Source organism: Aotus nancymaae, unplaced genomic scaffold (genome assembly GCF_030222135.1).
Source record: "Aotus nancymaae isolate 86718 unplaced genomic scaffold, 86718_ANA_hifiasm-v0.15.2.pri h1tg000003l, whole genome shotgun sequence".
Lineage (NCBI taxonomy): Eukaryota > Metazoa > Chordata > Mammalia > Primates > Aotidae > Aotus > Aotus nancymaae.
Genome location: NW_026988414.1, coordinates 3,881,456 through 3,899,653, shown reverse-complemented (window position 1 = coordinate 3,899,653; position 18,198 = coordinate 3,881,456). Strand labels below are relative to the sequence as shown.

Genomic DNA, 18,198 nt, shown 5'->3' with positions numbered 1-18,198 from the left:
CCTCACCTTCCCGAGTAGCTGAGATTACAGGTGCTCGCCACCATGCCCAGCTAATTTTTGTATTTTTAATAGAGACGGGCTTCCATGATGTTGACCAGGCTAGTCTCGAACTCCTGACTTCATGATTCACCCGCCTCAGCCTCCCAAAGTGCTGGGATTGCAGGTGTAAGCCACCGCGCCCAGGCTGGTCGAGGATACTTTTTAAGGTCAAAGACAGTAGCAGAGGTGGAGTTCCTGGGAACAGGGTCATGAAAGAAGGGGGGTTTGGAGGGAGGGAGTGGCCACTGGCTGCTCTAGACGGGGAAGGCTTTGATGTAACGCTGTTCCCCTGCAGTTCTACTCATCTTTGCTTCCTGCCCTTTCATCACGCGGACAGTAGGCAGGACAGGGCCTGAGGGGGCAGGGATCCAGTGGGGGCCTCTCTAGACTAACCCCAGCTCAAGACTCCCAGAGCCCCTTCCCAGAGGGCCCCGCTGTCCCCAAGCCCAGGTTGGGGATCCCAAGCAGCAGGTAGGCAGAGCCAGTGAGGTCCCCGTTGGTCCCATCGAAAGTTCTAAAACCAGCACGCCCTCAGTCAGGCATCCAGGACGGCCTTGGCCTTCACGGGTGAGCTGAGCCATCTCTGCGGACACTGGCAGGGCCTACGCTCCATCACTGCCTCCCAAGGATGCCAGCCAGGCCCCTGTTAAGAGAACTGCTTCCCTGCTGGACAAGGCTGGGACCAGCCATCCCAGTGACAGTTCTGGAACCCCTGGCCTGGGCTGCTGGGCTCAATGGACCAAGGCTGTGGCCAGAGTCAGGGGCGTGGTCTCAGTGACCTCAAGGATAAGGCCAGATCCTTGCACTCTCAGTGACCCAAAGCAACGGGTCTGCAGAGCAGCACTGTGGTCCCTTCACGCCCCACCCATTAGCCCAATTCACCCAGGGCAGGGACTGTAGCCTCGACGCTCGATCCATGCGCCCTGCGTGGGGTCTCTTCCCACCGTACTCACAGGAAAGGCTGGGTCCTTCAGGGGTCCCCTCCTGCAAGTAGGGAAAGGAGAGGGACAAGGAGCTGCCTCGAGGCCTCTGGAGCACACCCAGGTCCCGGCATGGGGCTTCTAGGAAGGTCAAGATTCTGGGCTCCATGAGCTCAGAGTAGACGCCTTGTTTTTCCTTGTCCACTGTCAGCCACCCCACCCCCTTCCCTGGCCCTTAAAGGAACCAGGAAACAGCACATGATCTACGGGAAGGAGGCATTCATTCATTCTTCCCTGTCAGTGAGCACAGGGAGGGGGCCACAGGCATGTACCCAACCCTGGGCTCCAGCTGAGCAGGGAGGTCAGAGATGACAGCTCTTCCAGCTCACCAGCCACCAGCCCACATACAGGGCAATCAAAAGACGGGAAGGGCACAAAGAGTGCACAGAGGGAGCCCTCGTCCCTGCCAGAGGTGCCGCACTCCGGGAATGTCCCCGTCCCTCTGTCTTGCGAAATCCTGACCTGAGGCAGAAATCTTGCCAAGTGTTTCCACAGGAGTTGCTGGCAGTTGCCTCACCTTCCTGGTCTTGGCAAAGAATGAATCAGCCCACCCTAGAGCCCATAAATAGGGCCACCCCGATGAGCCTCTCACTCGCTACCTCCTCCTCCACCCCGGCCAGACCCAGCAGCCACCACAGCGCCTGCCTCCTCGGCCCTGAAATCATGACCCTGCTTCTCCTGTGGCTGAGCCTCGCCCTGCTGGGGGCTCTGCAAGCCCAGGCCCAGGACTCCCCCTCACCCCTGATCCCAGCCCCACCTCTGAGCAAGGTCCCTCTGCAGCAGAACTTCCAGGACAACCAGGTAAGGAGCCAAGAGGAGCACCTGCAGGCAGGGCCTGGGGAAGAGTGGGAACAGAGGGGAGGAGAGGGGCACTGGGCAGGACTCTGGGAGTCCAAGGTCCAGGCTTCAGCTCACCCTGTGCCCCCAGGGTCCCCTGATGGAAACCATACCCCTTCCCCCATCCCCACCTCATCTCAGCCTGAACACACTTTCCCAGGTCCACTTCCCCTCTCTCATAACCCCCACTGTCCAAGGAAGGTGGCAACATCTTTAGTTTCCCTGAACGGAATGGGAAACTGAGGCTCAGGAAGGCTCACCAGCCACTTGCCTCCTCCCTGCCAGCCTCAGAACCACCTCTTCCCCCAGCCTCCCTTCTAGACTTATGGCCGCCTGCTCCTGCCCCTTCACCAGTGCAGGCCCAGCCTGGGCCCTGCTGCCCAGCCAGAGGGGCTCCTGGTTCCAGGCTGGGCTGCCAAGAGGTGCCACAGGGACAGAGCTGGAGGGGTGGCTCGTAGGGCCATTCCTGGGCTGTGCCTATCATCAGTCCCCTGCAGTTCCAGGGGAAGTGGTATGTGGTAGGCCTGGCAGGGAATGCAATTGGCAGAGAAGACCAAGACTCGCTGAAGATGTATGCCACCATCTATGAGCTGAAAGAGGACAAGAGCTACAACGTCACCTCGGTCCTGTTCAGGTGAGGGCCGACACCTCCTGGGGATGTGAGAGGCAGACTGATGTCACAGGCAAGGGGTGGCCAAAACTGAGGGAAGCTGTCACTCACCCCACTGTTCTGCACAGAATTCATCTGTGTTCATCCTTCCTCCGTTCCGTAGGGCAACGTTTATAGGGCATTTCTGTGCAGACACACGGACGGCGGTGGGGGTGGACACACACAGTCATTAGAAAACAAGATGGAGAGAGGAGGGGTGCCTGGGAGCAGGAGGAGGGGACACTGGATCCAGCCGGCAACCCCACCCAGGGCCTTCGTGGAGGGCTTTCAGGGAGGTAGCCTTAAAAGAGCCAACCTGTAATCCCAGCACTTTGGGAAGCCAAGGTGGGCGGATCACGAGGTCGGGAGATCGAGACCATCCTGGCTAACATGGTGAAACTCTGTCTCTAAAATACAAAAATACAAAAAATACCAAAAAAATTAGCTGGGCTTGGTGGTGCATACCTGTAGTCCCAGCTACTCTGGAGGCTGAGGCAGGAGAATCCCTTGAACCCAGGAGGTGGAGGTTGCAGTGAGCTGAGATCACACCACTGCACTCCAGCCTGGGCGACAGAGCAAGGCTCTGTCTCAAAAATTAAAAATAATAATAATAATAATAAAGAGCCAACCTGCTTCAGAAAGTGCTTCAGAAGGAAGTGTCGGGTGTTCACAGCAGGGGCTGAGTCAGAGAGAGCCCCCTTCAGGAAGCAGCAAGCCATCGCAGGGTCGCCCTGAGCAGAGCTGCCGGCAGCCTGGCGGGGTGGGGGGCCAGGCCAGCGCGGTCCTCAGGCACCCGCCCGGGAGGAGCTATTCAGAGTGGGTTAGAGCGGGGCCCCTGGGCTGCAGAGTGGGGAGACGTGTTGGGGTGCAGCCTGGGAGGGTGGGAGACCAGCGAAAGTGACGCAGGGCCGTCACGGGTGGAAGAGAACAGGCGCAGGGTGAGGGGGCAGGGAGCCGGGACCAGCCACCCCCAGTGGGTTTCTGACTCTGGCAGCTGAGTGGATTGGGATTGGTCATTTGTGGAGCAAGGAGCAGAGGAAAGAGTTTGGGGAGCTCAGCCCCGGGTGTCAGGGGATGGGAAGTGGGAGGACTCATGGATGAGGTCAGGTTTGACCCGAGAGCTAGGGGAACGGTTGGCATGCAGCAGACTGGAAGCAGCAAGGTGGGTCCCGGGAGAGAGTACAGGAAGGGAAGCAGCAAGCTGAGCGCAGGGGAGAAATGTGGGGGGTGGTGTGTGTCGGGGGAAGCCCACCCAGGGGAGGCAGCCAAAGGAAAGAAGGACATGGGGTGCTGGGGGGCCTGAGCAGGGTCCAGGGGCTCCAGGCAACAGACCGGGAGGGACAGCCTGGGGTCGGCTCAGGGGGAAGGCCCAGGCCCATCTCGGCTGGGTGGGTGGGGTAGGGTCCCTCCAGGTAGTGGGGGATGAGCTGTCAGAGTTAGGGGTTGGGCTGGACTGAGAGCATCAGAGTCTTGCTGCTGCCCTGGCCCCCACCTTGTCCAGTCCAGGGGGCCCAAGCCTGGTTGTCTCCCCTCTCACCCACCCCTCTCTCCCTCCCAAGGAAAGGGAAGTGTGACTATTGGATCAGAACTTTTGTTCCAAGCTCCCAGCCTGGCGAGTTCAAGCTGGGCAACATTGAGAGTGAGTCCTGAGCGGGGTGGGGCACTGGGCTGGGGCTCCGGGGGGCTGGGGAGGGACGCAGAGCTTCCTGCTCCTCCACACAGATGCGTTGTATGGGGAGAAGTCCGCGCTGATGTGCTGGGCAGGGAGGGGACAGCTCCCTCCTCCCATCCAGAACAGGGCTGACCCCTGACTGTCCACACCTGCAGCTCACCCTGGATTAACCAGCTACATCGTGCGAGTGGTGAGCACTGACTACAAGCAGCACGCCGTGGTGTTCTTCAAGAAGGCTTCGCACAACAGGGAGTACTTCAAGGTCACCCTCTACGGTGGGTCCCATCCCGCCCCCTCGGGGACTGGCTCCTGATCACACTTAGCGGGAGGGGAGGCCGGTCCCCACCTGCAGGAAGAGGTCATTCCACAGACCCTCCATGAGGAAGGGATCTGAGGCCTCATCCACTCATTCAGTGATATTGATGGGGTGTCTACCGGCCACTCATCGGCCATCTTGGCCACAGGGAGAACCAAGAAGCTGACTTCGGACCTAAAGGAGAACTTCACCCGCTTCTCCAAATCTCTGGGCCTCACTGAAGACCACATCATCTTCCCTGTCCCAATCGGTAATGGCCAGTCTGGATGTGGGGATGGGGACATGGGGACTGTTCCGGCGGGATGCTTCCCTACCAGGGAGGGAGGAGAGGAGAGACTCTCTCTTCAGTTACTGGAGCGGTGGACAGTCCAGGAGCTCCTTGGAATCCACTCTGGGCTCAGGAAGACTGTGCTCCCACCCCAGGGTCTATGGGGCTCCCAGGGACCCACCCAGTCCCCAGGTGCTCCTTCCTGGCAGTTTAGCCAGGGTCTGCCCAGACCAGGATTTCAGGCCCAGGCCCAAGTTTCCATTTCTCAGTCTCGCTGGCCTGACACCTCCCCCAACCCATCCAGGACCCCTTGTGCTGAGCCATCTCCCCCTACCCTCCCAGGCTTCATCACCCTGGGTCTTGCTGTCCTGCCTGTCTTCCCTCCCCCGGGCACTTGCTCACCACTGACTTGGGAGATGTCATTGACTCCAGGGAACCTGGTTGGGCAGGAGGCCCTGGCTAGGCCATTCAGAGAACCACTGGCCTCCCCCAGGCTGAGAGGCTCCTAGACTGGTAAACAGGCAGGAGACCCCGGTGCTGGAGCAGCCTGGGAGCCGGGCCTCACTCAAGACAGCCCATCCCCAGGCCTTTCTCCCACATCCCCTGCCCCACCATCAGCCGCTCTGTTGCCCCATCCCTGAAAGGAACCCCCACACCTTCTGCAGCTGGGCCAGGTGGGGCAGGGGCTGCCCAGGCGCATTGCAGAGGACCTGGCAGTCAGGGATCACATACACTCACACACGGGCACACGCGTGCACACACGGGCACACGCGTGCACACACATGCTCACACACGGACACGCGTGTGCACACACATGCTCACACATGGGCACACACACCGCTGCCTGTTCTGATGGACTTTCTCCCCAACAGACCAGTGCATTGACGACTGAGTGCGCAGTGAGTGTGGCTGGGCGGCTGGGAGGGGCTTATGGGAAGCCAGGGTGCAGTGGACTGGGGTCTTGGGCCTGCCTTTGCTCCTTCCTCTGCTCCCCAGCACTGCTGCCATCTTTATTCTGCTGCCCCTGTCTCAGGTGCCTCCCATCTCTCCACCCATCACCCTCATATTCACCTCTGTCCAGGGTGCCACCAGCTGACCCACCAGCCTGGATACCAGCAAGGGAGCTGAGAGACCCTCCCCACAGTGCTGCCCACCCAGCTGCTCCCCAGGCCACCCCAATGATGGAGCCCCACCTTGTCTGCTAAATAAACATGTGCCCCAGGCCCCTGAGTCTACACTCTTTGACCCCTGAGTCTTCGAGGAAGGGGAGGGGCAGGGGGCTCCCACTGGCATCACTCCCAGGGTCTGCACACCCAGGATGGAGCCCAGCGAACCCAGCCTGGGTGTTAGGGCTGCAGAGTGAAGACACAAGCCCCCTGTCATCACTAGCAGGTTTGTGGCTGACAGCCCTGGGTTCTTCCCAGGCGGTGTAACACCACACTCCCTCCCGCTGTGACATGGGCTCAGCCCCAGAGCAGCTGCAGTTCTCACATTCCCCTGCCTAGGAGGGTGCCCCGTCCAATGCAGACAGGTGGGCCACACCACATCGGAGTGTAGCAGGGGCACGCACAGCTGGAGGCCATTCCAGGCAGAGAGGGTTGGCTCGGCAGGGGTGGTCCCCTGCCCCTCTGCCAGCCCCCTCTGGGCCCTGTGGGTGAGGGACCATGTCCATGCTAACCCCGTTTCAGAGCGATGCCCCTTATCCCACAGCTCCCCGCCTGATGACATCCAGGCCACCTTGGGGATACATTCTGAAGCCAGGCGCAGGGTCAGGTGGAAGTGAGGAGGGGCTGTGTCACCAAGAATCCAGTTTCCCAGGATGCAGAGGGCTCCAGGCCTGCATTCATCACTTGGCTGCCCTGTGTAAGGCCTGATAAGCCTCTGGTTCCCCACTGGCCACAGAGGCAACCTCTCCAGGTCTGCATCACACATAGGCACTTCCTCCCCAGCCCCTTCTCCCTGTGCAAGGCCAGAGGCCAGAGTGGGTGGGGTACTGAGGAAACCCCATAGACACACACACCACCCTGTTCACCCTCTGTAGGGCTGTAGGGCCCCACAGGGTCGTGGGGTGTCTCTTATGCTATGCTGAGGTGCAGGATCCTAGAAGTAAAGAAACAGGACACTGAAGAACTGGTGAAGTGCGTCTGGACTTGGGGGGCCGCGCAACCTGTGAGCGGAGATCAGTGAGGGCCAATGACCCGGAGCATGTGTATTCATTAGGTACAAGCAGGAGGCAGGGTCACGAGTGAGGTCATCATCTATGGGCTTAGTAATAGGGCATACATAATCACGTGAGTTACAAGCGAGGGGGCCACTCCATCACATCACTTGGGCAGAGAGGTGGGCTGTGCGCAGTAGGGGACCATGCCATGTGCAGTAGTAGAGGGTCGTGTACAGAAAAGGGGTCCACCCCCATTAGGTCACCGAGGCAAGGAGGTGGGCTGTGTGTAGCAGGTGTCATGCACAACACTTCTTATCTGGGACCTGGAGACTTCAAAGGATTTCTAATAGAAGGATACTGTAAGCCAATGCAGTGGGAGCTGACAGATTTGTGCTCTTCTCTTAAGATATTTATGGGAGGATGATTTGAGCTAGCACAGAAGCGAGAAAAGACTGACAGGGTGAACAGCTGCATGACTGGCCACACCAGAGGGGTTCTTCTCCCTTGGTTACTTCCAGGATCTCAGGCCTGAGGCCTACTTTCCACGGGAACTGGATGCAAGGTACTACAACTCCTTTATCAGGAGGAGAGGTACTTGCTCCAAGCCTGCCATACAGCGTATGCCCTTTCAGGCAGGGACGTCACCGCCTGGGTCTTTGGTTCTCGTCCTGGTCTGGCTGTTTTCCCATGTACTGCTTCTGTTCTGTGACCGCTCTAGGCATTCCTCCCACTACAAACTACTCTGTGGTTATATGGAAGGATTCTATAAATCAGCACTAAATGTGTCAGTACAGCTCCGACTACAATACCTATATGATTATATAGAAAGATTATATAGAACTAACTATGCTAGCTATATTAAGTATGATTATATGTTAGATATATGTAAGCAGTAAGTTATACTTCAGGCACTAATTCTATAAACTAATATATGATTATATATAAAGGATTATATAAAGGAAATAGCTGAGTAATAGCACTATAGACTAAGATATTCTTCAGGGACTAATTGTGCCTGGGGTCAGGACAGTTCTCCTTCCTCGGTGCCCATGGCGGGTGTTACCCACAACCCTCGGCTGGGCTAGGAGAAGATGCTGGCACTGTGAGCCAGCTCCAGCCTCGGACCCCAAGGAGCAGGACAGGTGTGAGGCCCAGGCCCACCAAATGCTGCCAAAGCCTCGGAAGTCTAGCCCAAACTCCCAGAAGAGACCAGCTTGGTGCAGCCCAGGCTTTGAGAGAGGGATGGGGCTGTTCCCAAGCCCAGAGAGATTCTGGGCTGAGAAGGGCACCCGGGGACCGCTAGCTGGCCAAGGAGGTGGAAGGTGCACCCAGCATGCCTGGCCCTTGGGCTCCAAGTGGGGCAGTAGCTCCAGTTTCCTAACTTGGCTCAAGCACGGGAGCTTCCTGTCACCCCCTGTGCCTGCTGAGTCTTTCAGGATCAAACCCTTAGGGCCTAGAAGGGCTTTGCATTTCCTTCCAGGTCACTGGAGGTTTAGTTTCCTATTGCCACTATTGAAAGAGGCAGGAGGCAGAAAAATATCTAGGCAGACAGGGGCAGGTCCCTGGTGAAACCTCACCTCCAAACCAAAGAGAGTGTAAAGCCTGAAAGCCAAGCTACAAGTTAAATCCACAGACCAGATTAAGAACCTGTCATCCCATTTGGCATGCTTTCCCTGATTGATCCCCACCCTTCACCTATCTTACATACACCTACCGTTCCCCAATTGGTTTTTACACTGTCATGCCCACCTTTGAGTGGTGCCTTTGTTTTAACCTTTATTGCATACTCAAGCCAATCAGCATGCACTCCCCATTCGGAGTCCATAAAAGCCCTGGACCCACTGCCCAATTTGGGGTGCAGGACCACTGTCACGTACCCTCTTTGCTGAGAGCTGTTCCATCACTCAACAAAATATTCTCTGTCTGCAAGTCATGGAAGCTTGGAAAGAAGGGAAAAAAAATTCTCTGTCCTCCTCAACCTTTGATTGTCAGCATATCCTCATTCTTCTTGGACTTGGGACAAGAGCCTGGGACTCACCAAGTGAGGCTACAAAGAAAGCTACAATGGTGGTGGGGCTGAGCCAGCTCCGGACTACAGGACAGAGCAGGCAATGGGGCTGACATCTGCCTAGACAGGGGCGTCACTGGCTGGGAGTCTCTGGCTGGCAGAATGACCAAGAAAAATCCTATGTCACTACCACAAATCACCACAAACTGTGGGTTTAGAATAACACTCATATGTTTGCTTACTTCTGGAGGTCAGAAGTTTGAAATCAGTTTCACTGGGTGGAAATGAGTGTTCACAGGGCCGTGCTCCCTCCAGCGGCTCTTGGGGAAGCTGCTCCCCGCCTTTCCCAGCTTCTCATGCTGTCTTCCTTGCACCCTTAGCCTGTGGCTCCTTTCTCCTTCAAAGGCAGTAGAGCATCAGCAAATCTTTCTCTGCTGAGGGCTTCACTCTCAGTCAAGGAGGGCAGGCTAGGCTGGGTGCCATGGCTCACACCTATAATCTGAGCATTTGGGGAGGCCGAGGTGGGAGGATCACTTGAGTCCAGGAGTTTGAGACCAGCCTGGGCAAGATGGCGAAAGCCTGTCTCTACAAAAATGTAGGGTCCAGCCCTACAGGGTTCTGTGAGCCGCTCCTGGCTGGTGCAGAGATGAGAAATTGTAGAAATAAAAGACATAAGACACAGAGATAGAAAAAAGAGAGTTTGGGCCCAGGGGTCCACTGCTACCCAAATCTCAGAGACCAGCAGTGGCCCCGAATGCGGAGTTGCAAATCTGGGGGCAGGGTGGTTAGGGTGTGGCCTTGGTGGTCGGTGACTGGGGGCAGAGTAGATAGGACATGGCAGTGATAGGGTCAAGTACATTACATGTCATTCAGGTAGGGGCTTAGGAATTTCTGGCACCCAAAATGAGGTAAGGAGCGTAATGCATCAGCACCTTTTCCACACTTCTCAAGAAAGAACTAAAACATTAACATTTATATTACTATTACTGATTATCTTCTCTAAGACAAAAGGAACCAGGTGCAGAAGTAGAACATAAGAGTAGACATGGAACGTGACCACTGAAGCACAGCATCACATAGAGACAGTTAAGCCCCCGCATGTCTGTGGGTCTACCTGACAGCCGTCACGCCTTGCCACAAGGGCTTGGCGAAGCGGAGTTTTCTCCTAACTTCCCCAGGAAGGAGACGTCTCGGCCATTTTGGACATCTCCTTCCCTAGCCAGCTAAACAGCGGGCGCTTTCACAGCACTGGCGCTACCGCACAGCCGAGGCGCCCTCCAGCAGCCCTTATGTGGGCGTGACAGAGGGCTTAGAGCATCTTGCCTTAGTGTCATTCATTTCACAATGTCACCCCAGGTTCACACTTCTGACCTGATAGGCATTAGTAAAGGAATTAAGATCACCTATGAATAACTAAGAGCACATATGAATAAGTAATAACTACTACGGTTATATTTCTAATTACTTTCTTCTTCATTATTTATATGGAAATAGGCTGAGACCTTTTGCTTCTGCCTGGGCGCTTATGGGATCTCCCCTCTACACAAAAATAAAAATATTAGTTGGGTGTGGTGGTGGCTCACCTGTAGTCTCAGCTAATCCAGAGGCTGAGGTGGGAGGATTGCTTGAACCTAGAAATTTGAGACCAGCCTGGGCTAGATGGTGGAACCCTGTCTCTACAAAAATAAATATATTAGCTGAGTGTGGTGGTGACGCACCTGTAGTCTCAGCTAATCTGGAGGCTGAGGTGGGAGGATTGCTTGAACCCGGGAGTTTGAGGCTGCAGTAAACTATGATTGCGCCACTGAACTACAGCCTGGGCCACACAGCAAGACTCTGTCTCTAAAAAAAAATTTTTTTTAATATAATTAAATTTTTAAAAGGAGGGCAGCCTGACCTGGATGAAGGGAGGTTCCCCAAAATTTTTTGGGTGCTGGTTCAGTGTTCTTGCTCTCACTCAATTTAGTTCAGGGAGAAGGCAGCGCTGACCACGTGCAAGTCGATGGAGACCCTCACAGCAGGTGTCAGACTCCACCATGCTCCTGCCTTCCTCTGGTAGAACAGTTGGGGAGGCTTCTGCGACAAGAGAGGATTCCACCCCATTGTCACTGTCTGGGATACGCACTTGGGCCTGACCCCACGTTGAGGATGGCCTGCCCACAGTGACAGCCAGTGTGAGACCAGGACCAGGCTGCTGCAGCCATGAGGCCTCTGTGTACTACAGCTACTGGAGTTCCAGTAGGTGAGCCCCTCTGATTCCTGGGAATCAGGTCCCTGGAACGTAGACCTGATTCTCAGCTGGACCCCTGGGCAGGATCATAGCTCTGGATTCAACCCAGAGGTGACACTTGCTGGCCGGGTGACTGTGGGCAGCCGCCGTCTCCTAGCTGGAAAGTAGGAAGTGGGATGACGGCAGCTGGGCTGATTATCATGAAGCCTTCCTTGATGAGCAGTCCAAGAAGCATTCTGTCCACGGATCTCCACCCTCCACTGCAGTCCCCACAGGAGGGGGCAGCAATCCTTTCCTTTATTGAGAATGTGACGTACAGTCCTGGCTGGGTTTGAGGAGAGCTTGAACTAAGGGCAGCCTCACTCCTGTCCTAGTTGAGGGGATCTCCCTAAAATGAACTATTCCTACTTCTCTTTATTTAAAAAAAAAATTGCCGGGCGCGGTGGCTCAAGCCTGTAATCCCAGCACTTTGGGAGGCTGAGGCGGGTGGATCACAAGGTCAAGAGATCGAGACCATCCTGGTCAACATGGTGAAACCCCATCTCGACTAAAAATACAAAAATTAGCTGGGCATGGTGGCGCGTGCCTGTAGTCCCAGCTACTCGGGAGGCTGAGGCAGGAGAATCGCTCGAACCCAGGAGGCGGAGGTTGCGGTGAGCCGAGATCGCGCCATTGCACTCCAGCCTGGGTAACAAGAGTGAAACTCCATCTCAAAAAAAAAAAAAAAAAAAAATTAAATTTGGCTAGGCGGGGTGGTTCACACCTGTAACCCCAGCACTTTGGGAGGCCAAGGTGGGTGGATCACCTGAGGTCAGGAGTTCAAGACCAGCCTGGCCAATATGGGGAAACTTCATCTCTACTAAAAATACAAAAATTAGCAGGGCATGATGGCATATGCACCTGTAATCCCAGCTACTCAGGAGGCTGAGGCAGGAGAATCGCTTGAACCCAGGAGGTGGAGGTTGCAGTGAGCCGAGATCGTGCCATTGCACTCCACCTAGGCAACATTTCGAGACTCCATTTCAAAAAAAAAGTAGGTCTGCTCCAGGCCAAACATTTATTTTGTTGTTGTTGTTGTTATTTTTTTGAGATGAAGTCTCGCTCTGTCATCCAGGCTGCAGTGCAGTGGCCTGATCTCTGCTCACTGCAACTTCTGCCTCCAGTTCAAGTGATTCTCCTGCCTCAGCCTCCTGAGTAGCTGGGACTACAGGCATGCATCACCATGCCTAATTAAACGTTTTCTTTTTTCTTTCTTTTTTTAATTTTAATTTTATTTTATTTATTTTGTTTGTTTGTTACTTTTTTAAAGATGGGGTTTCACCATGTTGGTGAGGCTGGTCTTGAACTCCCAACCTCAGGTGATCTGCCCGCATTGGCCTCCAAAGTGCTTGGATTACAGGTGTGAGCTACCACGCCCGGCCCTATTTTTACTTTTTTTTAAAGATGGGGTTTCACCAGGTTGCTCAGGCTGGTCTTGAACTCCCGACCTCAGGTGATTCACCCACCTTGGCCTCCAAAGTGCTTGGATTACAGGCGTGAGCCACTACGCCCGATCAAACGTTTTCTTTTTTATTAATTAATTATTATTTTTAAAGACAGGGTCTCACTGTGTTGCCCAGGCTGGAGTGCAGTGGTGCAGTCATAGCTCACTGCAGCCTTGAACTCTTGTGCCCAAGTGATCCTCCTGCCTTAGCCTCCCAAGCAGCTGCAATTAAGATGCATGCCTCCAGGTCCGACTAATTTTTTTTGTACTTTCTGTAGAGATGGGGGCTGAATGGGGGGGGTGGGGGTCGGGTGACTCATTATGTTTCCCAGGCTGTTCTCCAACTCCTAGGCTTAAGCAATCCTCCCACCTCGGCCTCCCAAAGCGCTGGGATTACAGGTGGGAGCCTGCCTAGCTAATGTTCCTGTTTCTCTTGTCCAGAGCTGGAGTCCAGCCTGATTCCCAACCACAGGTTGTAATCCATGAGCCCTAAGAGAAGTGCTTAAGACCAGAAAGGCCCAAATCCGGGGGTAGGGATGTTTGGTCCTCTCCACTGGGGCGCAGGCACAGAGGCGAGGGAGGAGAGAGACCCTTCTTGACTCAGTGGAATTTCCCGAAGCCACAGGAGGCTTGGAAACCCCGTTTCCAAGGCTGGGCCCGGTGGCTCACACTTGTAATCCCAGCACTTTGGGAGGCCGAGGCAGGTAGATGGCTCGAGCTCAGGAGTTCGAGACCAGCCTGGGCAAGATGGCGGAAACCCCCGTTTCCAAAAAATACAATAGTCTGCGTGGTGCACCCTCCGCCTGTAATCCTGGCTACTCGGAAGGCTAAGGGAGGATCGCTTGAGGCTGGGAGGCAGAGGTTGCAGTGAGCCGAGATCACCCCACTGCATTCCAGCCTGGAAGACAGAGCCAGACCCTAGCTCAAAAAATAACAAGGAAAGCTCGCTTGCGATTTTACCCACGCGGAGGGGCTGAAGCAGCAGATGGACTTGGGGATCTTCCGCTCCTCTTTCAGGACTTCCCCATTCCTGGGCTTTTCCAGGGGCAGCCCAGGGGTGGCCCGCCCAGCGCCCAGGAGAGGGGCGGGGCCGGAGGCGGAGTGGGCGGAGTTCGACTTGAGGCAGGTAGAGACGGGGCTCCGGCGGTGGGGGCGGAGTCTGGTGGTGGGCGCGGCCACAGCCACGGGGCGGGGGCGGAGTTCCGGCTGGGGGGCGGGGCGGAGCGGGGGCTGCGGGACTCCGGCTTCAGGGCGGGGCCCCGGCCTCTGGGCGGAGATCCGCTGCCGCGTTCCACCCTTCCGGCCCGGTGTTCTATCCACAGCCTCCACCTTCCATCGGGCGCCGGCTTTCGGCACGACGGTCGTCGCGTTCCATCGTCGCGCGGCCCTTCGGGCGCCCGAGCCCGCAATGTCGGGCCCCAACGGGGACCTGGGGATGCCGGTGGAGGCGGGAGCGGAAGGCGAGGATGACGGCTTCGGGGAAGCAGGTGACCCGAGGGGGCTGCTGGAGCAACCTTGCTTTTTCAGGGCTGCCCTCCCGGGAAGGGGAATCGGGATGGGGTCTTGGAAGGGACCAAAGAGTCCACCCCATTCCGCCTCGAGTGGGTCCGGAGTTGTAGGTGCTGGCTCGGATGCAGGGCGAGCACCCGCGAGCCCCGTGAGAGCTGCAGATCACCAGCTGTGTTTTACAGATGGGGAAACTGAGGCAGCTTCGGGGACACTCGCCCTTGTGGGCCTTGCTCCAGCCACTTTCTTCAGTCCCGGGGGAGACTGAGGCACCTCAGGGAGACGGGGTTATCTTGGCTGGCTTGACTTAGCGAAGAGGCCGGACCGGGCGTGGGGTGGGGGTGCGGGGGCGCCGCTCTGCTGAGTCAGCATCCCCAGCCACTTGGTTTTGCGGGTGTAGCCTCACACCCTTGCCAAATGTGAGGAGCTTACAGAGCAGCCTTTTGCGTGCAGGGGTGGGATGTGGAGAGAGAACCATCGGCTCCCTTCTAACCTTCTTCAGCCTCAGTTTCCCTATCTATAAAATAGGAATAATGATTCGTGTCTCCTGCATTGGGATGTGTCAGAATTAAATGCAAAAAAATAAACAGAAAATGCTTAGCAGGTTCTAGCATGCAAGAGTTCAGTAAATGGTTATTGTCATTATTCTCTTTGGTATAGTCAAGATTGGCATATTAACATACCCTGAGGATTTAGTGAATGCAGTGTAAGTATGGCGCATGCTTTTTGTCTGGGGTAACACCTTTATTGAGCTATATAACTTACCCATTTAAATTGTACAGTTTAGTGGGCTTTTGTGTATTCCCAGGGTTGTTAATCCATCACCGCTACAGTTCTAGGTAAGTTTGCATTGGCCAGTGCTGGTGGGAGCATCAGGAAGAGCCTCCCAGGAGGTGACATTGAGTGGATGTTGGCAGACAGGACTTAGAACAGTGGGAAGGAGGGCCAGGCGCGGTGGCTCACGCCTGTAATCCCAGCACTTTGGGAGACCAAGGCGGGTGGATCACGAGGTCAAGAGATCGAGACCATCCTGGTCAACATGGTGAAACCCCGTCTCTACTAAAAATACAAAAAATTAGCTGGGCATGGTGGCGCGTGCCTGTAATCCCAGCTACTCAGGAGGCTGAGGCAGGAGAATTGCCTGAACCCAGGAGGCGGAGGTTGCGGTGAGCCGAGATCGCGCCATTGCACTCCAGCCTGGGTAACAAGAGCGAAACTCCGTCTCAAAAAAAAAAAAAAAAAGAACAGTGGGAAGCAGGGTGTCCCAGGCAGAAGAAAAGGCTTGGAACTGGGAAAGTACCCTTGACACAGATAAAGCCTGGCCTGGAGTGGTGTGGGGGAACCTGCCTCCCTCATCCCTCCTCCAGCCTGTATCCCAGGACACAGAATTCAAAGTATTGATAATAATGACCATCCACTAAGTACTTGCTGTGGCCAGATCTGAACTTTTTTTTTTTTCTGAGACAGAGTCTTGCTCTGTTGCCCAGGCTAGAGTACAGTGGCATGATCTCGGCTCACTGCAACCTCCGCCTTTTGGGTTCAAGCAATTCTCATGCTTTAGCCTCCCAAGTAGCTGGGACTACAGGCACCTGCCACTACACCTGGCTAATTTTTATGTTTTTTTTTTTTTTCGTAGAGACGGCATTTTGCCATGTTGGCCAGGCTAGTCTTGAACTCCTGACCTCAGGTGATCTGCCTGCTCAGCTTCCCAAAGTGCTGAGATTACAGGCATGAGCCACTGTGCTGGCCACTGTCTGAACCCTTGATATGTTTGAATCCTCACAACCACACCGTTATTTTCCCTTTTTTCCAGCAAGGTGAAACAACTTGCTGGGGTAAAGCAGAGCTGGAACTCAAACCCAAGTGCCTCTGACCCCCAAGTCCAGTCCTAAGTTTCGGCTCTGTTACCAACCTGGAGGATCCTGGGCAAGTTCCTTCTGAGGCCTCGGTTTCCCTAGCTATACCATGAGGGGTTTGGACTTTAAGATGCAGCCAATTTCCCAGGACTCTGTCCTTTGTGAGGGTGGCTGGTTCTGGGCAATGGTGCCCTTCCCCAGAATGCAGGCACATGTGCACCCATAACCCAGATACACCCCTCCAGCCCTGGCCTCTGCCAGCCTCCACCGGCTGCTTCTTCTTTGGTCTCAAGCTGGCAGCCGAGTGTATCTGAGTCACGGGCTGGCTCAGAACTGAGTCCCGCAGTGGGCACAGGCCCAGACCTTGAGTCCTCAGGGACACTGTGTTGCTGAAAGAGGCAGCTCTGGAGTGGCCATGTAGGGGAAGAAGTGATGGTTTCTAGTGGAGATCAGGGAAGACTTCTTGGAGGAGGCATTTGGAGCTGGTCCTTGAAGGGCTGTTGTGGTTGAGGCATTCTAAGTTGCAGGGATAGTTGAGCAATGGCAGAGAGGCTGGAAAGTCAGAGGCTCCGTTCATTCACTCACTCAGTCAATCAACAGATGCTTATTGCAACACTGAGAGCAGCAGGGAGCCAGCAGCGAACACAAGACTGTTCACCTCCCATGGGGAAACAGAACAGCACTCAGATAAGCACAGCGGTCAATCCTGGAGAGAGGGCCGTGGAGGGCTGAGGAGGGCTAGGGGCTCAGCATGGAGGCCTGATCCAGTCTGGAGCATTGGATGGGCTCCCAGTGGTGACATCCATACTGAGACGTGAAGGATGAGTGGGACTCATCCAGGAGGAGAGGAGGGAAGGAAGATGGGAGGACTCAGCACATTCCAGGCAGAGACAGCAGCATGTTCAAAGGGCCTGAAGTAGGTAAAGGCAGGTGTGAGAGAGGAAAGGAAGAGGCAGGGAGGCAGGGCTAGCAGGGAGGTGGGGCTAGCAGGGAGGCGGGGCTAGGAGACTCCACTGGGTGTTTTATCCTGAGGGAGCCAGAAGGGCTGGAGAATAGGACCCACCTGGGGACAGAGGCCTTGATTCCCCAACTCAGGAATGTGGCCACTAAGCAGCTGCTGCAGGAAGTGCAGAGACCTGACACCTGGCAGGACTTCCCAGGCAGGACACCGGCTCACCACCCTGTGACCACCCTAACCCCAGAAAAAAGGATGCAGTACTACGGTGTCATTCATTCAAAGTGATTCCTCTTTTGGTATCCACCCATTTTCCAGATGGTGACACTGAGGCTCAGGAAGGAGTAGGGACTTGCACAAAGCCCTCTGGGAAGCAGGCTGGGAAACGGTGGAGGGAGGGTGTCCATTAGCCCCAAGGAGACACAGGATATGGGCTCTGTTTTTCGCCTTCCTCCCAGAATACGCCGCCATCAACTCCATGCTGGACCAGATCAACTCCTGTCTGGACCACCTGGAGGAGAAGAACGACCACCTCCACGCCCGCCTCCAGGAGCTGCTGGAGTCCAACCGGCAGACACGCCTGGAGTTCCAGCAGCAACTCGGGGAGGACCCCAGCGACGCCAGCCCCTAGGCTCCAAAAGCCCCCAACCGGGCCCCCACCCTGCCTCCCTGGGCTGGGCTCTGGCCTGGGTACTCACCCCCGGGCTTAGACACCTTCTCAAGGGCTGGCCTTCAGGGTCCCTGGGTGGGTCTGCCTGCCTGGTCCACCATTCTGGCCACTCCCCTTGGCCTATCTGGGTCAGCCCCCACTGCCTGGCATTCCCTCCTGGGGCCAAGAGTGGGCCTGCAACCCACCCACTTGCCTGCTCACCCAACTCCTGGGCACTCCCCACTCTGCCCAGGCCTTGAGTGTCCAAATTAAACGGGTCTCCCACACCGCTGTGCCTCTGTCCTCTGTAGCTCGGGACGAGAACCCCAGCAGCTGCTGGAGGCGAACAGGGCAGTCTGGGTGCTCAGGTGTTGATCACGCACTGGCGGCTCAGAGGCCGGTGGAGGGGGGGGCTGGGGTTCTTGGCCGCCTGTACTTCTGGACGCAGAAGGTGCAGGTGAGGACAAGGCTTCTTTCCTACCTGGTACACTCCTGGCCAGCAGCTGCTTCCTAGCCCAGAAGCCGGGTTGAGACTGTTGGACATGCTGTGTGACCTTGTGTGATGTTCTCAGCCTCTCTGGGTACTAGG

General features: G+C 55.8%; 2 protein-coding genes across 3 annotated transcripts; both read left to right on the top strand.

Moving 5' to 3' along the window:
• The first annotated feature begins 1,597 nt into the window (after positions 1-1,597).
• Positions 1,598-5,984, top strand: LCN2 (lipocalin 2). 2 transcript variants are annotated; one of them, XM_064375615.1, is made up of 7 exons: positions 1,598-1,820; positions 2,354-2,490; positions 4,065-4,144; positions 4,333-4,452; positions 4,642-4,743; positions 5,634-5,660; positions 5,795-5,984. In XM_064375615.1, the coding sequence occupies exons 1-6, from the start codon at positions 1,599-1,601 to the stop codon at positions 5,651-5,653; spliced, it is 681 nt and encodes a 226-aa protein (XP_064231685.1). In that variant the 5' UTR covers position 1,598; the 3' UTR covers positions 5,654-5,660; positions 5,795-5,984. The 2 variants fall into 2 exon arrangements, with proteins under 2 accessions (XP_064231685.1, XP_064231681.1); XM_064375611.1 differs by having other exon boundaries at positions 1,599-1,820; positions 5,843-5,984.
• A 7,923-nt stretch (positions 5,985-13,907) lies between these two features.
• On the top strand, positions 13,908-17,898 carry BBLN (bublin coiled coil protein). Its single transcript, XM_012458058.2, has 2 exons — positions 13,908-14,130; positions 17,419-17,898. Exons 1-2 carry the CDS (start codon positions 14,052-14,054, stop codon positions 17,589-17,591), a joined length of 252 nt encoding a protein of 83 aa, XP_012313481.1. The 5' UTR covers positions 13,908-14,051; the 3' UTR covers positions 17,592-17,898.
• The last annotated feature ends 300 nt before the right edge of the window (positions 17,899-18,198 follow it).